The sequence below is a fragment of the Bacillus rossius genome, chromosome 6, assembly GCF_032445375.1.
Source record: "Bacillus rossius redtenbacheri isolate Brsri chromosome 6, Brsri_v3, whole genome shotgun sequence".
In the NCBI taxonomy this organism is placed as follows: Eukaryota; Metazoa; Arthropoda; class Insecta; order Phasmatodea; family Bacillidae; genus Bacillus; species Bacillus rossius.
In genome coordinates this window covers 6,728,468-6,753,587 of record NC_086334.1, presented here as the reverse complement: position 1 = coordinate 6,753,587, position 25,120 = coordinate 6,728,468, and the positions used below count along the sequence as shown (strand labels likewise).

Sequence of the window (25,120 nt, the reverse complement as noted above, 5' to 3'; positions counted from 1 at the left end):
TACTGCTTTGACTGAGGGTCTCTAATTGGCTCACAGTCCTCCAGGTTAACAGTGAACCAATAGCAGAAGTTGCATAAAATACAATTATTTGCATTTTAACATGTCGTGAAATGAATCCGCGAATTTTTCCTGTCTCTACTCATTGGCCCAGAGAACTCCAGTTAAACTGCGAGCCAATAGCAGAACCAGCAGAATTGTACACATGTTTGAATTTCAGCCTATCACGAAATGAATCCGCAAATTTTTCCGGTCTCTACTAATTGGCCGAGATTCCTCCAGATTAACAGCGAACCAATTGCAGACGAAGCGTAAACTTATAACTACAAGAATTTCATCACTTAACTTAATGCATCCGTGAACCTTTTTCCGGTATCTAATAATAAATACTGACATTTGAATATTTTACAGAGGAGAAAAGTTCGAAGTAAGGCCTCAAATACTTTTTTCGAATGGAACAGAGCACAGCCGCACTTCAAATAAATAACCATCTGTCAGAGCCGGAGGCGGAAGCGAATTCGCTTGTGCGCTCGAAGCGACGTCGAGAATACGAGATCGCCCCCGCGACTTTGCCTGCGCGTCGCTCCTGGAGCCGTCCTTCTAGCCGGCCTCTGAGGTCTCCCGGCCCTTTGCCTTGAGCAGGAGAGCAGGGCGAAGGGGAGGGAGGGCTTGATGGAATTTGACTTCCTGGGAGCCTCGGCCGGGTAGGTGCGCGCGCGGGGAGATGGGGTTACTCGGGCGAGGCTGGAAGACCAGGGAAAGGATCGAGTCTTCTCCAGGGCAACCACCTCAGGAATAAACAAGACCTCTGGAATGGCTTGGCTTCTGGGTTGTAGCCGCGTCCTCGGTGAATAATAATTCACCGATGTTTAGGTCGACATTGCAGTCGCCATCACCAGGGAGCAATTTACCTACTGTCGGTAACCGAATAATTCACCGATGTTTCGGTCTACATTTCAGTCGCCATCATCAGGGAGCAAGTTACCTGCTGTCGGTAACCGAATAATTCACCGATGTTTCGGTCGACATTGCAGTCGCCATCATCAGGGAGCAAGTTACCTACTGTCGGTAACCGAATAATTCACCGATGTTTCGGTCTACATTTCAGTCGCCATCATCAGGGAGCAAGTTACCTGCTGTTACCTACAGTAGGTTAACTGCTCCCTGATGATGATGACGACTGCAATGTCGACCGAAACATCGGTGAATTATTCGCCATGGACGCAGATACGACCCAGAAGCCAAGCTACTTCAGACAATGGCCGTGAAAGTCTGCGAACATTATTAAAACCTTTGGGGAAAAAAATGTGGCTCAGGTCGAAGCCACGTGTGCGATTTACGCTTTCCCATCTTGGGTTATCAGACAAGACTAAGAACGCCTAGGTACACCGTGTTGCGTCCTTTAGACTTGCCACAGTCCAAGTAACCCAGGCAGTTTTTTCCAGACATTTACTTTGTCATGGATCTTCAGAGACCGGAAAAATTCCCGGATTCATTTCGCGATGTGTTGAAATGAAAATACTTGCATCTTTTGGCTTACTTTGATATTAGCTCACAGTTTATCAGGGGGATTCTATGCTTATGAAAAGATCATCAATCAAAGAAGCGTCCAATCACAAGGCTACCTAGCCGAAATGTCTCACAAGTCAACAGCCAATTAACAGGTGGTATTTATCTGAGTAAGCAGAGGATTGTGGAAGCTATCGTGGGAGTAACTGAACCTACCAATTATTCCAGTCCATATGGATCATATATTAGTGGTCACACACAGAAATTCTTAGAAAATAAAGTATAAAATTGGGGACAGAAGTGAATAATCACATGTAATAGTCAAGATAAGATTTAGCGACTAGTGAAGACAGCAATCAACAAATAACACCTACACTAGCCCGATATAAAGGACGTCTGTGGAATCAGTTTGGTAGGATAATGAACTCAAGAAATTATTTTGTTCCCTCATACCGATAAAATCATTACCAGATATAAATATAAAACTTAAACAAAGGTTTAATAAACTCACCATTAGCTTTCGGTTTTTAATTTCTGGAAGGGATAATTTTCTTATAATGTTAGTTTATACAAAACACAAATTAAAATTTTAAAAACGTTTTGAAACTACATTACTTGGATAGGCCTAACTTGTTGATACCTGCTGAGACGTCTCTATATTTGTTGACTAGCTTCCAATTTGTGAGATAACATTAAACGTGATTTTTTAATGTCACGTTTTCTTCTTTATTATTAGTGAAGAAGCGACAGTTGAGAGTCACACAGGTGTTTCAAAATATAAAGCTAACACGAAAACATTCTTGAAATATATCATGTTAAAAAATTAATTCACAATTTTTTTAATCTTTTGTAGCATTATTTTTTAATATATTGATTAATTTAATTATCTGATTTTAGATCGTTGAAAGTAGAAAGGGATATAACATGGTCTATATAACTTGCAAGGAATTAAGAAGCACTCACCAAGGGTGCATCCATATGCTTGCAAAATCGTGTCTGTGCAACGGGGCTTATAGACTCAAACGTCAAAAATATGTTTCATGGAAAACTTTCTGTACATTTTTTTAAAGTTTTCTGCTTATTGCATGCATGCAGGCCAAAATGACAGTGTACGACATACGAGCACCTTATCCAGGGACGACTTGTGTCGGTTAAAACACACGCCCAAAATTCTTCGGCCACCCCCACCCTTCCTTTTGGGAATCATTCATATTTGCGCCCCTGCAAGGAAGAATATGTTAAAAATGTTTGCATTAATATAAATATTTTTTTTAAGGAGATAAGATGCCAATATATTTCGTGACACTAAAAGTAGATCCATGCAAATTCTAAAAGGAATTGCTGACGAGTGTGTCTAACTGAAGCTTTATGTTAACAATCAGGTTGTGGTAAGTGTTCATCAAGTCTTCTTCTTCTTCGTGCAACATATTGCTTTCCCAGAGGGTTCTTCGTTACCTATTCACAGCCTTGGGGCGACGCCATCTTCCGACGGAGGGTATGTCCCACCCGCGGCGGAAGGTCCGGAATTTCATTTTCGGGGGAAAAAAAAAGTAGATGGTAAAAGGGTTGGGGTTGGTGAAAAAAAGGGGGAGGGGATATATTTGTTTTACTTTGGGCGTGTTATTTGAAATTTTCAGGAATGCATATATATATTTTATTCTATGCCTGTTCACCGCGGCCGTTGCAGGGAGCAGAGGTAAAGGTCCAACACCACACCCTCGCCAGGGGGGCTGCAGAGGGTGGAACACACCCCCTTCGCCGGCTGTGGCATGGCGGTCCTGGATATACACACAAGCGCCGATTCGTACCTGCGGCGTTTCCACGGAGGTCACACGCAAGGGGCGGGCCAGCGGGGAAAAAAAAGGTTCGATGCGGTTGCAGTGCTTGTTGGTGGAGGGGGGGGGGGGTCAGAGGGTGGCCATTCACGGCAACCAGCCTCCCATTGGTCCGTCGGCATTCGCAAGCCCCGAGGAGGCCCGAGAAGTCCATAACCGACGAGGACAGGGGAAAAAAAAAAGCAAGAGTCGAACGGGACACGAAAAATTCCTGAGTGGACTCCTCTCATCCGCTGGCCACAGGGTGGATCTGAAATTTTGGTATTACTCTTCCGTGGGTTGTAGCGACGTCTGGGTGACTGTGGAAGGGGAAGGGGGGGGATGTGGATGCCCCACGGAAAAGGCCTCGCTGCTGTCCGAACTAACTTTTATTATCCCCTGGAGCGGGACACCAGCACGACCACCCCCTCCCCCCTCTCCAACCCCGCCTGGCAGACGTTTTAAGCACCCATCAGCGTGACCCCAATTTAATTATTTTTCGTCGACTCCACCGCTGGGAGGACTGAGTGGCAGTGCTAGGGGGGAGAAGGGTGGAGGGGTTAAGGGTTGGAGGGTGTGTACCCGCTATCTCTAAAGGAACTTCGCACTACGGCTGCGTAGCAAAGAAATATCCACGTTGGAATTTGTGAATAGCGCAAATTAAAGTATATATTTATCACTTCAATTTATTGATTCTATTATTTAAAAACATTTTAATCACTATGAGGAAATAATGATTTTTTTAATGTCGACCACTGCAAATGTCAAAATACTTTATGTCTCTAACATATAGGAAAAAAAAACTGTAGAAAGTTATATTGCCGTTTACATAATTTATGTCTAAAAATGTGATGAAGAATCAAGTATACAACTTAATATTGACAGAATCTTAGATGAAAAAATCATAGTAATTGGACAGCAAAAATTATCGTAGCTGTACAATGGATAGCAAAACCAATTGTAGCTGTATAAATGTTTATATGCTGTAAATAGCTTGAAAAGGATTCGTATGCATTTCATAATCGAGTAAATATGATACCATCACATCCGTAAGGAATTAGCATTAAACTTTATTATAACCAAAAATGTTTTTTTTTCTATGAAGATAGGAAAAGGAGGCGGGGGTGGGTGTCGTTTGCATTTTGACTTCAATTAATAACATGGCAAAAATTGCATGCACCAACGGATTTGCAGACCAATGCAAGAACTAGGACAGTGGGGTGTCCGAGCGCAGGGAATGAGACCCGTGGTTCGGACAGAAGAATTTCAGGTGAAGTATTTCCCCGAAATTGACGTCTCGTGAAATGTGCCAAGTGGTTTGGAGGATGGTTGGTTTGGTTTAGTTTCGCGCCTCGACTGGCGCATGCGCACATGACTCGGCCCATGTTGACGGTATTCAGAACAACAGGTGGAACGGTGATGGATAGGGACCGGAAAAATTCGCGGATTCGATGACCTCTAGGATAGCCTCCATTATCCTCTGCATTACTCAAGTAAACACGCGTGTTCATTGGGTACTAAATATTGAGGCGTCTCCACTGGGTAGCTTGTGATTCGACGCTTCATTGGTCGATAGTCTCTCATTGGCCCAGAGAGCTCCAGTTAAACCGTGAGCCGATAGCAGAACCAGCAGAATTGTACACAAGTTTGAATTTCAGCCTATCACGAATCGAATCCGCGAATTTTTCCGGTCTCTAGAGACAGGTTGGGCCCAGGAACGTCGTTTTTGCGCAGCGCCAGGCTGCCGGTCACAGCCGCTCCGACCAGAGGCTGGGAGTCGTGTGACGTCATCCGCGAGGAGTGACGTCAGGAAGGGAGTTTCGAGGGAATCTCACCAGCGCCTTCCCCCCCTCCCACACCCACGAACCTGGAAGACTCGGCGCGGACTTGCGGTGTTAACTCGCGGCCCGTCCCAGGAGGGGACAGAGCGGAGCCGCGCAACTCCATTACAACTCCTCGCTCAGTCGAAGTCGAGAGGGGGGGGGGGGGGGGGAGAGAGATCGTCTGCGAGAAACTTGTCGCAAGTGCAGAGGGAAGTCGGGGGGGTTGGGTTAGGGATCCACCCCGGATCCTTCATCGGCACGATCTGTCTCGACGGCGTACCCCAGTTGGCGGTCCGCCGAAGTGCCACCGCGCGTTCTCCGGGATTCGTCCACCGCGATCGCTTCTCGACGCCCGGCCATAGTCGGGTGGACACCATTAAGGGGGTGCCTCCCATTGCATTCTCCGCTCAGGCATAAGCTAGCCCACGGTCAACCTGGTGAAGTCGCCAACTAGAGAACAAACTGTATTCGTACCACGTGCGTCTCTGCCTGAGTGCGGGAGCAGATTGCAGTTCCCGAAACGTCGCTTGTTTCTGTTTTGGAAAACTATCGTGTTTGTTACGTCTTTTCGTTTTGTCATGTTTTTTTCTCGTTTCAACTGTTGTGCTGAATTTTTTTGGGTTCAATATTTTTTTGTGCTGTCATCATTTGTGGGGGTTTTTTCTTTCTGTTAGTCCATTTTTCTTTGTTTTTCTTTGTTTGTTGACCATATTCCTGTTATGGAATATTATGTGGTGTTTATATCCTTTTGACAACATCAATTTTTTTTGCTTAATTTGTGTTTTTGTCTTCTGGCGTTTTTTTAGTTTTCTTCTACAGACATACATGTGCTTAGCAATGGCGTATGTCCGAAAGCTTACATCAAGTCAACAAACTGCAGCTTGCAGCTTTCACTATTTGCCGAACACACTTCATACAACGTGTTTTGAAAGCACAATTTGTCTTGAGCAGCACTCGTAACATTACTCAAATGTTAAATGTAAACATTATTTGACGTGATAACGTCTTATAAATCGATGAACGCCGGCTGCACGCACGGAAAAGCATGACTCATTGCCACGTTCCGCCTGAGCCGAGCGTGCAAGAACCGGCCAACCACCGTGCGAGAAAATCTTCTATAATATCAAACATGTTGAGGCGGGCATTTTTAACTAATTGTTCGTGATTAAATTTAAACAAATTATTTAAATTAAATTTGCAAAAAACTGTAAATAATATTTGAAAATTAAAAAGTATGCAATTTTTCATCAATGTTTTCTTATGACGTTATAACGTAAAATTATCGTCCGTAAACCGACTTTACAGGCAAAATTACCACCCCCCCCATTTTTTACCATGTCCCGGCCAGGAGCAAGTGCACACGTGTCTCTCCTGACGAACTTAACTAAACAATTTAAACTCTCCAAAAATCTACCACGTCGTCATCAGAAAACTGTTACTTCGCAAGGATTTCCAGATCCAAAGAATCAAACAAATATACTAAACAAATTTGAAGGAGTAGGCGGATCCAAGCTAACGGTCTTCAATTTCAAACATTCAAGTTTAATTTCAAAAATATTCAACAAGTTAAAAAATAAATTTGTGAACAATGTTAACCATGGCAACGCTGGCTTGACAATGAAATGATTATGAAAATATTTACATTACAAAAAAATTGCCTAGAATTTTTTCTTAAGCACAGATATTTTCGCATTAACCCCAAAAAAGAAAACAAGGTCAAAACATAAATAATAAAATATGTCACTAAAAATAATATCATTTGACTACGTATGCAAATTAAAAATTATATTAAAAACTATTTATCAATACAGTTCTCTAAATAATCAAACATCACATTTCGTCTTTTCAGTCTCGAGCCAATATCAAAAAGTTCCAAACACCGCACTAGGACATGAAACAAATATTAAATAAGGGGGTTTCCCAAAGCAAGTAGTTATCTGCAGTTCAACGTTTTTTTAGATTTAATGCAAGTGGTTTTTGCAAATCCTTGAGGTTGCTGAGACCAATGACGTCACACAGGCACGCGTCGGCGAGTCAATCTAGGGTTTGGAAATATGCGTCCCGGCGGGCTTCCAGCCAGTGGTGAGCCAGTTAAAAAAGTAAACAACTAATTATGAGCAAGATATCCAACTCTTGCCGTGCAGGCAACAGCCAATCAACAAGTGATATCGTCGAGAGTCTATCGCAAAGGTCATTGGCAAGCAAAAAAAAAAAAAATACAGTCCATAATCATAGTAGATTACTTCCCGCAACTTACTTGAATCGTGCCGTTATAAACTAATGAATTATAGTCCAACATCACCTCGAAAATAACCACGTGTTTATGTTTGTCTGTTGTTTAATACTAATTAAAAAGTTTATTTTAATTATTACAAACGACTCATAAGGTACAACGACGCTTTCCTTTAATATTTGTATGTTAAAAGTGATAATCTTTACGAGGTTTGTTTTTTTAATATTTAGCTAGGACAGAGAGAACAAGCTTTAGCAAGTCGAGTGGCCAATATATAGTTTATTTTTTTGTGAGTTTAAGGGAGAGAGGGGGAAGTCACCAAGAGTCAAACAATAGACAGTAAAAAAGATATATACATTATTTCCCCGGAAGGGGGAGTCAGCATCCGAGAACATCTTACGTCATCTTTTACTGACGTTTCTACAAGTTTATCCTCGTTTTTAATGGCCATTTCCCCCCTAGTCGTTATGCCCCGCCCCATCGCACTGGATGTGGTCCGTGGTATTCAGAAACAAAACAGAAAGGAGAGAGAGAGTAGAAGAAAAAATAAATAAATAAAAGTATTCTCCTCTTCTCGAAAGGGGATAAGGAATGTTGAACAAAAAAAAATAAAAGAAGAAGGAAAAGGAAAATATTTATTGTGCGACATGTTCCGCCCACCGCAAAATTTTTCCCGTCTTTATATCTGCGGAGTCACCCATGTTTGGCGCGGCGGAGCAGGCGGCCGTATTTCACCCGGCTGGCAGGTCGCGGCGTGTAGGGGTGGGCCAGGCGGGGAGGGGAAGACACGGCACACTCCATGGCGCAGTAAGTCTGGAAGGCCGCTCCTCCTCAGCTTCCAGAGCACACGTGAGCGGAGACCCGGAGTCCTGGACGTCGGCTGGAGCGTCAGAAGACCTCCAGCGTAACAACTGCTAAACGTCACGTCGATACCAAACATTTTTTTGACGTGGCAACGTCTAATGAATCGATGAACGCCGGCTTCACGCACGAAAAAGTGTCCCGTTACGCACAATGTTCCGTTACGCTGTGTCCCGTTACGCTGTCGGCGAGTGCAGTAATAATAGGTTATGTTACGATTGACAAAAAAATTATGGTGATTCATATAATTGATGATAGATATTTGATTACAGTTTATGTATATGAAAACTTGTTCATAATTATATTTAAACTTAATAGCTAAACACCAGTTTTTAAAATGAATTAGGCCTACAAGTCATCTACACGTGAACTGTTTCGTCGACTGTTCATAAAGTGAAGTGAAAAGTTAATGTGTTTTTCATTGCTTATTACAACAACAATTTCGGCAATAAAGGTTAATTATTCTTGCATTTTAAAAATCTGATTACTAGTATAATTTAAAGTATTTATTCTTTTATTATTAAAATAAAAAATGATTCAATTTTATTCATAAAAGTATGCAATCATTTCATCAATGTTTTGTTATGACGTTGTCACGTTAAACTATCGTCCGTAAACCGACTATACACACAACCAATTTTTTATAACCATTTCAATGTTACCTTGCACAACAACGACGTTACAGATTCCTTGATATGATTTGTTCTTTTTACGTACTGTATATTCCTCTACCAGCATTTTATCCGTTGCAAATCTTTGAATGGTTCTATCCAGCAACAAGCTCCATAATGTTCGCAGGCTTTCACGGCCATTATCCGAAGTAGCTTGGCTTCTGAGTAGGTAACTGCTCCCTGATGATGGCGACTGCAATTTCGACCGAAACGTCGGTGAATTATTCATCAATGACACAGCTACAACCCAGAAGCCAAGCTACAACAAGCTCCATGTCCGTGGAGCGGTCGTCTATGACATTTGTAGCGTACCCCTCCAGTAAAATTAGTAGTTTATGAATCAACAACGTTCTTCTATGATCCGCCATTGTTTTAAGCATAATATGCGTGCAACGAATGGCGTGAAATCATTGATTATGAATGGTTTAGGGTCAGAATCCGTCTGTTTGAAGATCTGTATGAGTGTTTGACTAGTTATACAAATTTAGCTGTACATCGACAGGTTATTCCCAAAAGGGTTATGCATTTAAGGGAGATTTCGTGTATGAAGAATCGCAGTAAGTCTCAGTTTCGTACACGCATCAGCAATGATGCCAAATAACGACCATGACTTGTAAATTACTAAATATTTTCATGAACCAAATAGTGTTTACTATGAAAATTCTTAAACTAAAATGGGCATCATTTATTTTCACAGGTAGTATAAAAAAGTATTATTTTGTGGCGTAGAGAAACATATTTTTATTTGACTATGTCAAATTTTATCCCACCTTGAGTCGATTGCAGCCTAATACATTAAATTTTTACTGTATTATGTGTTATTATGAATAAAAACATAACGACTACAATAAAAAAGAAATAGTTCTGAAATGCAAAAAAAAAAACTTTCATAGGATACGCTACATGACCTTTGAAATTACTCCCCCCCCCTATTTTTGACTTCAATATATCAACAGCCATTTGACTGATTTAGCTCACGTACCAACCCAAAAATTCTATAAGTCCAACATGCCTACCTTACAAATTTTATTAAGATCTAATCAGCGGTTTGAACGTTATCGTCGAACAAAGTCACATACACACACGCCAATTCGCTCTACGTTCTACTTAATTTGGAGTCTTCACTTCGTTCGGTCGGTAGTGTAGTAGAGAGCCTAAAGTTAGTACTGATTGGCTGCTACAAAAAGGTTTCCCTTGTGATGCCAATGGCCAAATAAGTAATAAATATTTGGGAAAGACTATCGCTGAATGATGCTTTCAATTGACCCTATGTTGTTGTCTTTGTAATCGCCTAATGTATTAGCTCTGTCTAAATGAAGGAAACATTTTAATATTTAACACTAAACAACTGTTTTTGGCATGAAACCCGTTGAAACAAAAATTACATATTTTTGTTCCCACCTCACCCCTTTCATTGATGACCCTACAATTTCATGGTGTAACACCAGATATAAATATGTCGTGCATGAACATCCGGAGGTTTGAAAACACTGCACATTAATTTTCAAACGAAACCTTGCAACATCTGGCTTAGCCCTTTTTGAACTAAAATAAAAACACATAGGAAGGAAATGTTACAACAATTCAAGCATTCACACAAAAACCGTTCTTTTGTGATTGTCATAATTTAGTGGTTTTAAACCCTCACGGAAAAGGCGAGAGTCAAAAAAAAATAACTGAGGACCGGTTATGCCACTGAGTCACAGGGTAGACTTGAAAATATTGTCTTCACGCACTTATCAGCCTTTCGAACTTCATTTATAAAGACACGGTTATAACGACGGATTATCGGGGGTGAAATTCAGCTTAAAGAGCCGTATTTTCATGACATTTCAGAAGACTGGACATCCCTTCCACACACGGGCATATGACAGCTAAAATAATAAGTCTACATACAAACTAACCTTACTAATATTATAAATGCAAAAGTGTGTTTTTGTATTTGTCTTTCTTTAACACAGCAATGAAGCAACGGATCGCCATGATTTTTGCGTATAGATAGTTTATGGGCCGAAGAGTAACATAGACTACATATGATTATGAAATTTCATTACTAAAGGAGTGAAAATGAGGTATAATCAATTTTATGTAAGGAAATCATAGGAGGTAGGTCATAGACACACAAAAAGTGAGTTTGTGCCATTTCTCTGTCATATAGGGAGGTCTGGCAACTTCCTATCCTTCTCCTTGGCAAAACCCATACGCTTAGTGAAGCCTGCGGTTGCTAGCGAACTAAAGGTGCTAACAACATTTCATTGTAGAAATTTGGTCAATAGATGGCAATGCCTTCAATTTATAACACGCTATCGTTTGGTGCTTCTGTCACGTCTCGTCTAGGAGTTACCTGCCTTCCCAAAAAATGAAACTGAAGATTGACGTCCCAGTTTTACTGATGCGTAGCTTTTATGCGTCCAGATTGTGCAATCAATAGGACTAAAAAATCAAAAATTTCCGGTTTTTCAAGTGTTTGTCCTACAGACATGCAACTCGGTAGTGGTTGGTGTTCCTTGAATTATGACGTGTTTAGCCCGGGCAACGCAGGTTACTTCAGCTGGTGAGTTTACCAATGAGCAGAAGCAGGTGAAGTTTAGCCTGGCGCAACATAATTGCTCGGTATTCCCGGGTCTTCAGCAAGTAACAATTCACGAGTTTTGTTGCTTCTCCCCGCCCCCTCGCCCGCCGAGGGTTGTGGCAGCACTTTCGGAATTATGTTTCGCGAGGGCGGGAACCCCCGAGGCCTGCTCTCCGACTCCCTGCAGGAAGAGGGGTGGTTGGAAGAGGAGGGGGCAGGAGGTTAGGGGGGGTGTCCAAGTCTCACCAGATGTTTGCACGGCGAAACAAAGACATCTCGCACCGTGGGAACTCCTCGGGATCCCATTTGCTCGCGCGTTAATTACGGCGCCGGTCCCCCCCGCGACCCCGTGGCCCGTCGCAGCCAACGACAGCGCGGCAGTATTTGCGCAATCGCCCTTCATCCCTCCCCCCCTCCTCCGACCGAGGGCAATTCCCGCGGCCGCGAGAGAGACGGCGGAGCTACGTCAGCGCGCGAGGCGGGCGCGCGGGGAACTACACCCAGGAGATAATTAACTTCATAAACTGCACTGGCCGCGCTCCTCCGTGGCAGTGGAGCAAGATCCACACTCGCCCATGTTTCTGACAAGGAGGGAGGGGGAAAGGACGCAAGTCTCCGCATCCCGAGCTGCCCCGTCTTCAAAACAACAATTCTTCACTTCCCTCTTGGAAGGGCGTGCCGATGACGTCTTCAGAGCGTAATGGAAAGTACCGTGACGAAAAAGAAAAGTGCACGTATAACTCAGCACACGTGACAGAAGTGATTTGTTTGGAAATTTAAACCTCGACTCGTGAGTATATCGCAAGTGGTAAAACTGCAGGGAGAGAGAGAGAGTTAGAGAGAGATAGTTTGAAGGTATTTTTCTAAATAAATATTACTACTGTTGAAATACACCATAAAGAAAATCTGTGCGTGTTACTGTTTCTTCAAACAATTCTGCCATTTGGAACATGCCAAATCTCTGAAAGAAATATGAAATTCATAGCAGGTAGCGCTACGTATGCGGGAAATGCAGGGACTGTCTCAACACCGCTCTCTACGCTGCTGGTTGAACAAGGAGGAACGTGAGCGTACTGGTAGCAAATATAAAATTCAAGGCATTCACAGCTGACTGTATGGGATACCTATATCTATTTCCTGAAACAAGCGCATGCACACACGTTCTGCCTTATTCTTTCGTTCATCTATCTCTCTTGGTTCTATTTTTTTTGGCGTCGCGTCGGACGAATCATCGCACAAAGAGGAGAACGAAAACGAGCCCAGAAAAGTTTATAGAATTGTGCTATCTATACATATATCTTAAGGCAAGTACCTATTCCCTGTACTTTTCGCTACAGAAACGTTTCACGAAAATATTTCACGAAAACGTTGCACTAAAATTCAGCCTTGAAATGTTAGTCTCATCGCGCTCAAATAAGTTTCACTTAAATAATGCTTTCAAATAACGATTAGTGCTCTTAAAAAATCTTCAACGTCAGCAGCAATATCAAACGGCATTCGCATTCGATCTAATGTACAGATATTTGTAGAGCATAGCTTTAATTTATTTGAACCCTCCTGAATTTCCATTAATAATTTATTCAATTGCTTTTATTTGTCCCAAGATAGTTTGCACAGCACTGTAATTCCATCTTACTTTTATAACTGGAAGATTTTTTTTTAAAAATGGTATTACTAAATTTTTAGGTGAATCAAGATATTCCTTTACAATACCGCAGCTGAAGTCCCACTGGTAAGGCATTGTACTTTTAGTAAAATGATTTCCAGACCATCTGTGTTTTAAAAACTTTGTAGCTTTGTCTGTGTTTCGTGATGGGCTGGGTTTATTTCAATCGCATGCGTACTGTCAGCACACCAATCACAGCCATCCTGTGCGCGTTCTGAATAACCCTGCCAAATAAGTCAATGGCTTCTCTTGCAGACGGCCTCCAATCACAAGGACACAACCGCAAGAGCAGGCATACCTTACTGCAGTCTAATGAGCTATCTTTTTTTTCGCGAAAAATACACGCCCCTTCCCATTGGCCAAATCAAATGTGGAATCAGACTTTTTCACCAATGAGAGCCGGTATTTGAAGGAAATGTTACAGACTTGAATGAAGTGTATTGAGGTGTAAATAACAGATTTTTTTTTTGAATTATTTTTAGGAAGAGCTACAAATCAACAAAGCACTCTGTCAAATTAGCAAAAAACTTTTCACTTAAAATGGTTAAAGTCTTAAAATTATATAAAAAAAATTAATTTATTCTGTTGGACACGTAATTATTTTTTTCTTCAAATTATTGCAAGGAGTAATATTTTGACGTACCTACCAAGTGACAAGTATGTTGAAGGATATTTTAAAATATGTTTATAACATTTTGCATTAGCTTTTTTCTTTTATTTAAGATGCTCTATATCTTGGGGCTGCCGCAGAAATAACCCTTTTTAGTATTTTATTTATGGTTGTTTAGCATATGAGAGCCTTTTGCCACTCTTTCATTTTTCTTCATTCGCAGCCTTATGGCACGTTCAGACTTTGACTCATATCTCTCCAAATCTCTCTTTCGCTCTCTACACAATAGAGAGAAAAAAATGAAGGGAGAAGAGCGCCGGGAGAAGGAAAGAACTGCCATAAAAAAGAGAACAATCGTCTCCCAACACACGTAAACGCACGTGGTTGAATGTCTGCGCCTGGTTATGAAGAATCTGTTAAAAGAAACTCGAACTGGGCGGCAGAGAACTGCTCAAGGACAGAGGGAGGCTTTATTGACAGACGAAGCAATAAGGCGAAGAGATAAGGAAATACGTCTAAATGCTATAACAACTGAAACGGGCAGGAGGGAGTGAGGACAGATTGCACTCGAGCCCACGCATTCCGGAATCTAAGGAGGAATGTAATAACAAAAGGCTCGTGGAGAAAGCATCGATAGATTATATATGTCTTCTTAGCTAAAAGAGTGATTTCAGTCATGAAGAAATCTGATTTGAATTTTAAAATCAGTGGGATATATGTCCTTGAAATGAGAGAGCTTTGAGAGTAAGAACATTGAAAAAGCTTCCCTGTACCCGAAATCAGTATTGATATTTGACACAGAAGAATAATGTGATAAGGGTAACAACAGCATAGATATCTAGTGACCCGTCACCTCTATTAGCAATGCAGTTAGCTGGCGAGTAGTTATTTCACAGTGCTTGCTTACAACTTTAAGAATTAAAATTTTAATGTGTGAAAAAAAGTTAGGTAATGAACCCTTGCGTGGTTAAGTAGACATTCTTTGCAAATATGTTAAGACATAAGAATCTGTATGTATTGTTGAATCGTAGTTGGGCTTCCAAATTAGTCTTACGCTTGTTTTATTTTACTGCGGAGACAGGCGAGTACGTTCTGTGATTCCCTGTGAAATAAAAGTGTACTTCAAACATCCTGCAGATTTAACCATTCACTGATTTTGTTTTTATAAAATTGTGTGGCTTGTAAAGTAAGGCTCCGGTTTTTTTTATTGTTTTACACACTAAGTTTAAACTACTGTCATTAAGTAATATACTTTTTAAGTGGTCCACTGACATTATGAATCTGACACGGATTACATAATACTAAATTAGGTTCCAGATAAAAAAAAATACCTGTTTCCGTTTTTTTAAAAATTTGGTAAATTAATTTGGCATTTAAAAATTTAGGCTTAATACTGGTTACTAAATGGTAATATGAAGAATTATTTATGTTATAGGATAATTTTTATATATGTCTTATAGTATGAGAAATTTCGCACGTTGATTTGTCAAAATATTTAAATTTTATCTCCAGATATTAATGTATGCTTTAGGTTTCCTGCTATTCGTGAATTTTTAGTACTGTATTAATGACTATAATTATTTTGTTTGACTAACTGCGTGGAAAATTACTTAAAGCGAATTTTCTGCACTTTCAGAGCTGGCCATATTCCACGTGACAGGCAGGGCAGAGCCTTATAGTACCCGCCTCGTCAGAGGTGTATCTTATTTAGTGAGGTGGGATGATAAGAATGACGCTTGCTGGTGTTTTTAAAGCGGTATCGCCTCTAAGCGCAAGGCTCTGAACTGCAGCGCAGTATTCTCGTCATGCATAGGACAACTATTAAATTTGAGCAGTGTCCGTAAAAATATATGGCGTACAAATGAAGATAACGGTGTAATGCAGGTCCCTTCAGTGCTTTCAAGAATCTGCACCCGTTTTGCATGCCTAATAATTAATATGAAAATACGCATTTTAGCCAAATCAACTCTTCTAAAAAATGCAATTCAAAAATTTATCCGGAAACTAATTAACGGCCCTCAGTGAATTTTTAAAGTTTATTTTTCCTAAACAGAGAGCACTCGGATACTTTTCAAATCGCTTTGTTTTTCCTGAAGCTCTGCACATCGTATGTGTGTCCGGGTAGGTGGGGCCCTTAACGCAAAGTGTGGCTTTCAAGGTTGGTTATCGTACTTCGCAGTTAAAATGTACTAACTGCAGGCATACCGATTTAGAGTGTTTTTTTTATAAAAAAATATAAACGTTGAAATCTGCAGAGCACGTGTTTTATCTGTGTCCTCACCTGAATAGAGGTAAATTCTGATTAATGATGATAATCGTTGTTCTATTAATGCACCCCGCTTATGTAAGCTACATTGCATCGTCCAGTGGACCAGCGGAACAACCCGTAAAACAAACTAATCTTAATAAAAGGATGTCTCGTGTGGGACCCATTTGTAATACAGTTCGTGACATGCGGCTATTACATCGGAGTGCCGTTAGCTCTAAATCGCAGGAGTCAGGGATTTTGGCTGTGGTTCTCTATTTATAAACGTTTGCTAACGGCATTTATGAACACCAGAAAGCTACCACGACCGAGGTATTCGCAAACGGAGAGGCGGCGTCACCATGGCAACCAACCTGGTTCACAAGTTAAAACTTCTCTGGCATGAAACGTATTTAACATAATCTTCCGAAAATGGTTAACTCAGCGGCGAAAACACTCTTCATTCTTCCACGTGCAAGCTTATATTGTTATAAAAATTAAAATTCACTCGTAAGTCAGAATCAGGTGAAAATTCTTTGAAGATACACTGTAAATTTTGTTTTAATTTTGCAAGGAAAATCATTGGAAACTCAGTGGCTAACGACATCACTTGCACAACTTCAAGTTTGTAAAATTACAAATGGTACAATGCTTGTCTTTTAGTTTTACAAGTGATTTCGTTGGCAACTGAGTTTCCAAGGGTTTTCCTTGTAAAATAATAGAAAAAAGATTTTACAGTGTACAGAAATATGGAACTACGAATAATACGTCGTTTGTTTCAGGTACAATCTTCATTGAAAAGTCCGCAAATTTACTGTATTTTGAGGTGAAACTTCTTTACTGAGGGAACTACAATTTTAGAGCGTTACGAAAATTCCGATCGCACGAGGGGAATAGTTAGTTAGGTACTTGGTGGGGGAACCGGTAGAGGAGGAGAGTGCGTCAGCGGCGACGCCAATCCAGCGCAAGCACTAGCGGTTGAATGGGAAGACGGCAAAAGGACAGGTAGAAATTATGCAGCATTGCTGCTACGGAATTCTCGTAAAGATAATAAATTGTGCTTACTACTCCTCGGCTTTAGTAACGGCTAACTATTAACACCATTTTATTTATTTTATGTAAAGTATTTACAATTTATTTATTCGTGTGGAAAAAAGTAATTGATTTGTGCAACTAACAAAAATGAGGTTAGCTTTATAAGTGTAATTTATTTATTTTTTGTTATGTGAACACTGTGATTGGAAATGTCGAAAGGAATTGTAGACTTTGCAAGTGTAATCTATGTTTGTTTGGAAATAATAACGAGTCGGAAGAAGATAACAGGTATTATCGAAGGCAACGTGGGAATTAACCACCAAAAGAGGCCCCCAAATTGACAATGAACGGATGCAAGATTATAGGTCGCGGGGTTGGGGGAGGGGGGGGGGGGTGTGTTTAAATACTATTAACAAGCAATAAGTTTCTGTTCTGTCGCGCGTGGACTCAACGCACACGTTATTTTTGTTTCAACCGGCGTGTATTCTCGCGAAGACGCGCCAGGGAGTTCGACAGTGCACAGGGGATTGCAGGCGTAAAGGCCACCCTCAGTAGCAGAAATATGCGCGGGTAGGCACAAGGAGAAAGGATGAGGGGGAAAAAGGGCGCTGAGAGAGAGAGAAAGAGAGAGAGATGGGGAAAGAGACAGAGGGAGAGGAAATATGCGCGCACAGCTTTCCGCGGGATTACTTTCTAAGTGCTCCGGCGTCCCGCCCCCCGCACTTCTGCTCTTCGCTGCCGCATTCACCCCCCTCCACAGGTACCCAACCCCACAGCAGCGTGCAATTTCCGGCGCGGAGGCCACTTCGAGGGACGTCGGCGCGCGAGGCGGCTGCTGCGACGTCTTCACAGCGCGTCGCCGCGCTACCCGGGGTCCTCTGCCCCGTCACCTGGACCCCGCAAGAGTCGCGTGTTCATTGGCTGCGGCCACAGTTCACCTCCTCCCCGTGTCGCAGGTTGCACGGCCGACCGTTTGCAAGGTTCTCTGGACGCACTCACTGCGACAGCATCAATGACGGGAAAAATACGCGAGCACGTAATGCACAATTGTCATAATTGTAACGCGCGGGTTAAAAAAAAAAAAAAAAACTATTTATTAAAATATGTTTTTTCAATACACCTATAATAGTGGAAAGAGAGAATTATATCATTAAATTCAACTAGTTACTGTCAAAAAAGAACAACTGAACAATTAATCATCTTTTCTCAAACCTGAATTTGGGTTGGGTTGGTGGTAGAGGGGGGGGGGGGGGGGTGTTTGTTAGGAAAACTCAGAATACACCAGTCATTCGGCAGAGCTAACCTGGCTTGCTTGCTGTTATGTTTTAAACCAGGACCTTTATTTACCTCGACCACTTCGGTAATGATTGATTTTAATCATTATTTTTTGACATTACACTATTGCAAGTTTTCGCAGTTTTTCATACGTTGACTGTAGGCGTGTGTAAAAAAAAACACACACATACATAAAGCTTTCTATTTGAGCGTGTTGCTTTCACCACGATACATACCATTAGCAAAAAAAAAATATTGAGCATATTCGTAGGACATGGCTGTCTATTCCTCGTTGTACTTGCGATATTCGCTACTTAGCCCAGGAAATGAAGGTTATATGTCGGGAAAAATTAGAGACAAGCTGATATTTTCGCAAGGGTTAGGACCTAACTAGAGGTATATTTTCCCAAAAGTCCCCACCCCTCCGTTTGTGCTTCCCCCCCTACCTCATTTAACAATAGATTTGCAAGCATTTGGATTACCCTTCATATCTCCGTTGTTATTTATCGCAGTCAATCTTTCTATATATCGTTTTATTCCTTATATTATTATCTACAGTAAAGGTATTTATTGTTTTGTTCTACGATTAACTGTTAACTAGATATTAGCTGAGGAATGTCAAGTTTTAGAATGCTATGTTAAGTTTGTTAACAATATTTAAGTTGACAATTTTAATTTGCGACAATTTCACGAAACATTTAAGATAAAAAGTTTAGAATGATTCTTTAACTTTACAACGTGCCACCAGCGACCTGGTCTCACCAGGACACCAGAGGACCTCGCAGCGCCTGCAGGCGACAGGACACACTCTCTTCTGCCGCCGCGGACTGAGGGTTGAACTTTGTCCGGGGGGTGGTCGCCGGGACCAGCCCTCCCCGGGCAACCCGTGCCCCGCCGCGGGGGTAAGTTCACAGCCCCGTCCTCCCCTGACGCTTCCTTCAGGGGGACATGCACTAAAACTTGCATCTCGCTCAGCATAGCCGTGCGTGGTCACCGTTGCCAGAGTCACACCCACCCGGGGTTCGCTCGTTCCATGATACACGCCATCAGGGCCGGTGCAAGGTAAATTGGCGCTCTAGGCGAAAAACCTTAATTACCCGCCCCCCTCCCCCCCGCCGGACACCCGAAAAAAAAAGTTTCCTTGCCTCAAAATACATAACGTAAGCCTAAGATTTTGTCAACAATCAAATGTAAGCAGGCTTGTGTTTTTTTTTTTTACTTTTTATCGTATATCAAATCATAAACAGGTCACCGTGGACTTTAAATAATTAATTATATCAATATAAACATTTAAAACTGTTACAAAAATCATCCATTTTCATCTAGTTTCAATAATCGTTGAACATATTATATCAGCTGTTATGTGTCGTGCTGCGCCGCCCCCAGCTACTTGGCGCCCTAGGTGGTTGCCTAGTTCGCCTATATGGACGCGTCGGCCCTGCATGCCATGGTTAAATTTGGATTAAATACAATTCCTTGAACACACGTCATTGCAGTTTTGCACTGTTTGTCACGGGGGGGGGGGGGGGGGGGGAAATTCGTAAAGGCAAAATAAGAAATGACAAAATGAAAACATAAACACACACAAAACCCTTTTGTCAATCAGATGAATCAACGATGAACGATGACGACGACAGCACAGTCGAACACACCCAAAAGTAAACATCAGACAGCACAAGAATTCCGTGGAAGGAATTTTGTAGTTCAGCCGATTTTCTTGAAAATAAAAGATGTCAACAAAATGTTTAAAAAAAAAATTAAATCATTGCATTGTATTATAATCAACTCTTTAGTCAAGACAGAGACCACACTTGCAGAAATAATACTTCAACAATTTGGGGCGACTGAAAAGCTGCCCCTTGGAAGGGCAGCCCTTCAGAATTTTTCTGGCAGTAGTGTCTTTGAAAGGTTGTCTGAATTGTTGCCCCTTGGATGGGCAGCCCTTCAGGATTTTTCTGACAGTGGTTAGTTTGTAAAGTGACCTAACCTAACCTAACCTAAACTAACCACTGTCAGAAAAATCCTGATGGGTGGCCCATCCAAGGGGAAACAATTCAGACAACCTTTCAAAAACACTGCTGTCAGAAAAATTCTGAAGGGCTGCCCTTCCAAGGGGCAACAATTCAGCTCCCCTGAACAATTGCATGACGATTCAAACGTTAGAGGATATTAATTACTTGCACGGGGGTGGCATATGTCTCATACCTGTGGGGAGGGGGGGAATCTACACACATTCTGCGTCCTTCGAACCAGCTCAGCCATTACCAAGCACAGTCGGCGCGGCAGAACCACGGATGCGTTACCTGCGCCTCGGCCGGATGAATTCCATTAGGCGCGGAATTTTAAACGACCTCCGCGGGAGCGCGGGCGGGAACGCGGAAGAGAGTAGGTGTGGTTGGGGGGTGGGAAGGGAAAGGGTGGTGGGCGCTGCGTTGTGTTACCGCACGGTGGATTATTGAGCAGGCTGCTCTGTGATGGGACGATCCCCAGGACTCCCGGAGGCTCTGTCTGAGAAACGAGGGGTAGTTTTCTCAGGAAGGGTGTGCGCCGTAATAGCTAAATCACCAACCCACCCTTAAGGCGCTCACTTCGCCCCTATATCTTTCCTCGAAGGAGCGATAAAACACTCGAGGGGGGAGCCCATAAAATTCGCCCAAACAAAGAAATCTTCTTTCTTGTACTGTGCAGGAATATTTTTTTTTCCTTCCAAAAAAAAAAGTCCCAATGAATTCGATTATATATATATATTTGGTGTAGTGCAGCTTGAAAAAAAAAATACATTTCTGGAAAATAAACATTGAAATAACGAGTTTCTTTTATGCGGCACGAGAGCTGCGAACCACCAACATTACTTATTTTTCAAACTGTTTTGGATGAAATACGCGAAAATGTAAAAAATGCACTTGGAAAATGTCCTCAGCACTCACTCACTCAAACAGCGGAAGACTAAACGAAGGCTAAGTGATATTACTCACGCTCGTTCGGGGAATATAAAGTAGAGCTGATCACCGGGCATTGGCTAGTTATTAAAAAAAAAAAAACCTTGAAAGTGTCGCCAATTAGCATTTTTGTAATCTTTAATTTTGCGGGGTGGTTTAGATTCTGAGTCACACCTCTTGCCGCTAAGCTATTTTACTCACAATCGTCTGTGTGTAAGTATAGAACTGTCTGGTATTAATCACTATCTGAAGGAAAGTCTTTAACCCTTTCCCCGTTATTCCCCTAGTTTGAGGGGAGACTTCCCCCGACACTGGTTGCAGATACGCCAGAGGGCAGCAGTCACGCCAGAGGGCAGCAGACACGCCAGAGGCCAGCAGACAGGCCAGAGGGCAGCAGACACGCCAGAGGGCAGCAGACACGCCAGAGGCCAGCAGACAGGCCAGAGGGCAGCAGACACGCTAGAGGGCAGCAGACACGCCAGAGGGCAGCAGACACGCCAGAGGGCAGCAGACACGCCAGAGGCCAGCAGACACGCCAGAGGGCAGCAGACACGCCAGAGGCCAGCAGACACGCCAGAGGGCAGCAGACAGGCCAGAGGGCAGCAGTCACGCCAGAGGGCAGCAGACACGCCAGAGGGCAGCAGACAGGCCAGAGGGCAGCAGACACGCCAGAGGGCAGCAGACACGCCAGAGGGCAGCAGACACGCCAGAGGGCAGCAGACACGCCAGAGGCCAGCAGACACGCCAGAGGCCAGCAGACACGCCAGAGGGCAGCAGACACGCCAGAGGGCAGCAGACACGCCAGAGGCCAGCAGACACGCCAGAGGGCAGCAGACAGGCCAGAGGGCAGCAGTCACGCCAGAGGCCAGCAGACACGCCAGAGGGCAGCAGACAGGCCAGAGGCCAGCAGACACGCCAGAGGGCAGCAGACACGCCAGAGGGCAGCAGACACGCCAGAGGCCAGCAGACACGCCAGAGGGCAGCAGACACGCCAGAGGCCAGCAGACACGCCAGAGGCCAGCAGACAGGCCAGAGGCCAGCAGACACGCCAGAGGGCAGCAGACAGGCCAGAGGGCAGCAGTCACGCCAGAGGCCAGCAGACACGCCAGAGGGCAGCAGACAGGCCAGAGGCCAGCAGACACGCCAGAGGGCAGCAGACACGCCAGAGGGCAGCAGACACGCCAGAGGCCAGCAGACACGCCAGAGGGCAGCAGACACGCCAGAGGCCAGCAGACACGCCAGAGGCCAGCAGACACGCCAGAGGCCAGCAGACACGCCTGAGGAATGAAGAGCACACTCACACTCGACGTCGACGATGATCCTCTTGCTGACGGAGGGCGGCACGCCGTTGGTGGCGATGCACAGGTAGGCGCCCATCTCCGTGCGGCTGATCCTCGTGAGGTTCAGGTGCTCGCCGTCGTACACGTTCACTGCGACACACAGGCGCGCACTCACAAGCAACATTCCACGAGTCTGTGCATTACAAGTGTTCATTCACAAAAACACTCTTGTAAACTTGTCATGACAAGCGAATTTTCACACTTTTACAATTGCTTTACCTATCTATACCTTAGTAGTATACACATTTGTTTCCTACGCCTGCTGCTGGTACGTGGCCACCATCTTGGATTGTGACGTCCCGGCGGCCATCTTGGATTGTGACGTCCCGGTGGCCATCTTGAATTTTGAAGGCCCGGCGGCCATCTTGGATGAGATTGACTATGACCCCGGCGATAATTTTGAATAAATCATGTCTGCCATCTTGAATTCTGCCATTTGTTTTTCTAAACATTTTCTGCCATCTTGTAATCGAGTGCCCCACTTCCAAATAGTTACGGTAGACCCTTCCGCCATTATGAATTCCATCAACTTGAATTCCGCCAATTTTTTTTCTATAACTTTGCGCCATCTTGGAATCTAGTGCTCAAACTCCCAAACGTTGCACTTTTTCTTTATTGTGGCATCGCCATAGAGTGCCCCAATACTTAATGGTGCACTTTCTGTTACGGCAGAACCTTCTGCCATTTTAGGAGTGGGACACTCATTGGTATTGTCACGTAACGAAAAAAATGCAAAGTGTGGAAGTGGGCACTCGATTCCAATATGGCGTAAAGTTCTAGCAAAATTGGCAGAATTCAAGATGGCGGTTGTGTTGTCATCCAAAATGGCCGTCGGGGAAATGGTCTAGGTCAAAGTCATCCAAGATGGCCACCATGATAACTCAATACAAGATGGCTGACATCGGCTCCGGCTCCACGCACCAGCAGCAGACGCAGGAAATACATACTAACAAAATAAATCTTTGGATTTTGTCAATTTGTAGCTTACAAACTTGCAGCTAACACTCATTGTTTACTTTTAATGTTGTACCTAGCTCACATTTCAGGTAGGTTATATTTACAAGTTTTCTAATAATTATGTTGGAATGGTTATCTGGCCTAGTTTTCCTATAATGATTTAAAACAAAGAATAAGGAATAAACCAGAAATAAAAATAAATTCTTGTAGTACTAACTTTTTGCAGGTGGATTAATTAATGAGACTATTTTACACAATTTTTAATTTTTACGCAATTGAAACTTTTAGTTATGAAAATATGAAAATCTGTGTAAAAACCCCTATTTGCAATAACTTGTGATTACAAGATATATACATTTTGAATTTTTGATCACAGGACTCGCACAATTGCGAAACAGAACTCAGATTTTCCTCAGACTTCCCCACAGAGCGGCCTAACCACCAACCTATGTGTTATTTGCGTAATAAGTGATCAAAACTCTTGTTCTAGTCATCGAAAATAATGTACACTACACTATATCAAAATCTAATTAAAAAATACTTAATATAATGCTGAAATGTTAGCTTGGGTTCTGGTTCCAAAACATGCGTGGCCAATTTAAAATAAATTGTACGGTACACAAGGCTGATAATAATATCACACTCCAACAAGTATTAAAATTTATTTCATTTTCGAGTAATTACATATGTTTAAATACTTGAATAAAGCACCGAAGTCTTAAAAAAATGCATGAGACAAGCCAAAGGTACACACTTAACTTAAAATAATAGAATTTACAAAACTAAAAAAAAAAAAAAGACAGAGATTTACTCCAATTGTCTACGTTTCATTCCTTGTAATTGGGAAACAAGTATGTTACAGATATTTTACTGAAAAACACTATCATAGTTTAGAATTACTGATAAATAGAATAATAAATTGATATATACAAAAAATTCTTGAGAACATAAAAAAATGTTTGGTGAAAAGGGTAAAAAATATATATGTTGAAATTGAGTGAGAACGCTTTTTGATTGGGGAACTCGCTTGGAGCATATCGGTTTTCTCGAGGCCTTGGTGATAAAATAACATCGAACATCAATATAAATTATCGCGCGTGGAGCAGACATGGAAACGTTCACTTGTTTCAATAATTTAGTCTCTTGCAAGATTGCAGTTTTGTTGAAAATTGCAAACAAACTCTTGCCATAAAAGTTCTGTGAAATATTTGACTACAAGCAGTTTTTTTTAAATTTATAAGTATTTTAAAAATAATTATTACAATATTGCAGCTTGCAAATGGTTTATAGCGGTCTTGGTATAAGCGTTTAGTAAAATCTCATTTTTAAATATAATGGTCGTGGAATATTTTACGAAATATGTTCGTATTAGTGCCGGCAGAAATTCTCCTCAATAGGTACAAATAATTTATTGTGAATACCATAATACGTTTGAGTTTAAGTTTATACTTGTATTTTAAGCATACATATTCAATAAGTTTAGGTTATTAAGTCGTCTTTTATTCTTGGTGATAGCCAGCGCAGAGTATGTATAAATAACTTAGTATGGGCAAAGTAATTTCGTGTCTTCATT

General features: G+C 42.2%; 1 protein-coding gene across 1 annotated transcript in view; it reads right to left on the bottom strand.

Annotated features, from left to right (window-relative positions):
- The window catches only part of LOC134533376 (lachesin-like), a 120,697-nt gene that overhangs the window by 34,557 nt on the left and 61,020 nt on the right, over positions 1-25,120 (bottom strand). Inside the window, exon 5 of the mRNA XM_063370897.1 lies at positions 22,552-22,680. Within this exon, the coding sequence (XP_063226967.1) occupies positions 22,552-22,680 (129 nt within the window). The remainder of the gene's footprint in view (positions 1-22,551; positions 22,681-25,120) is intronic.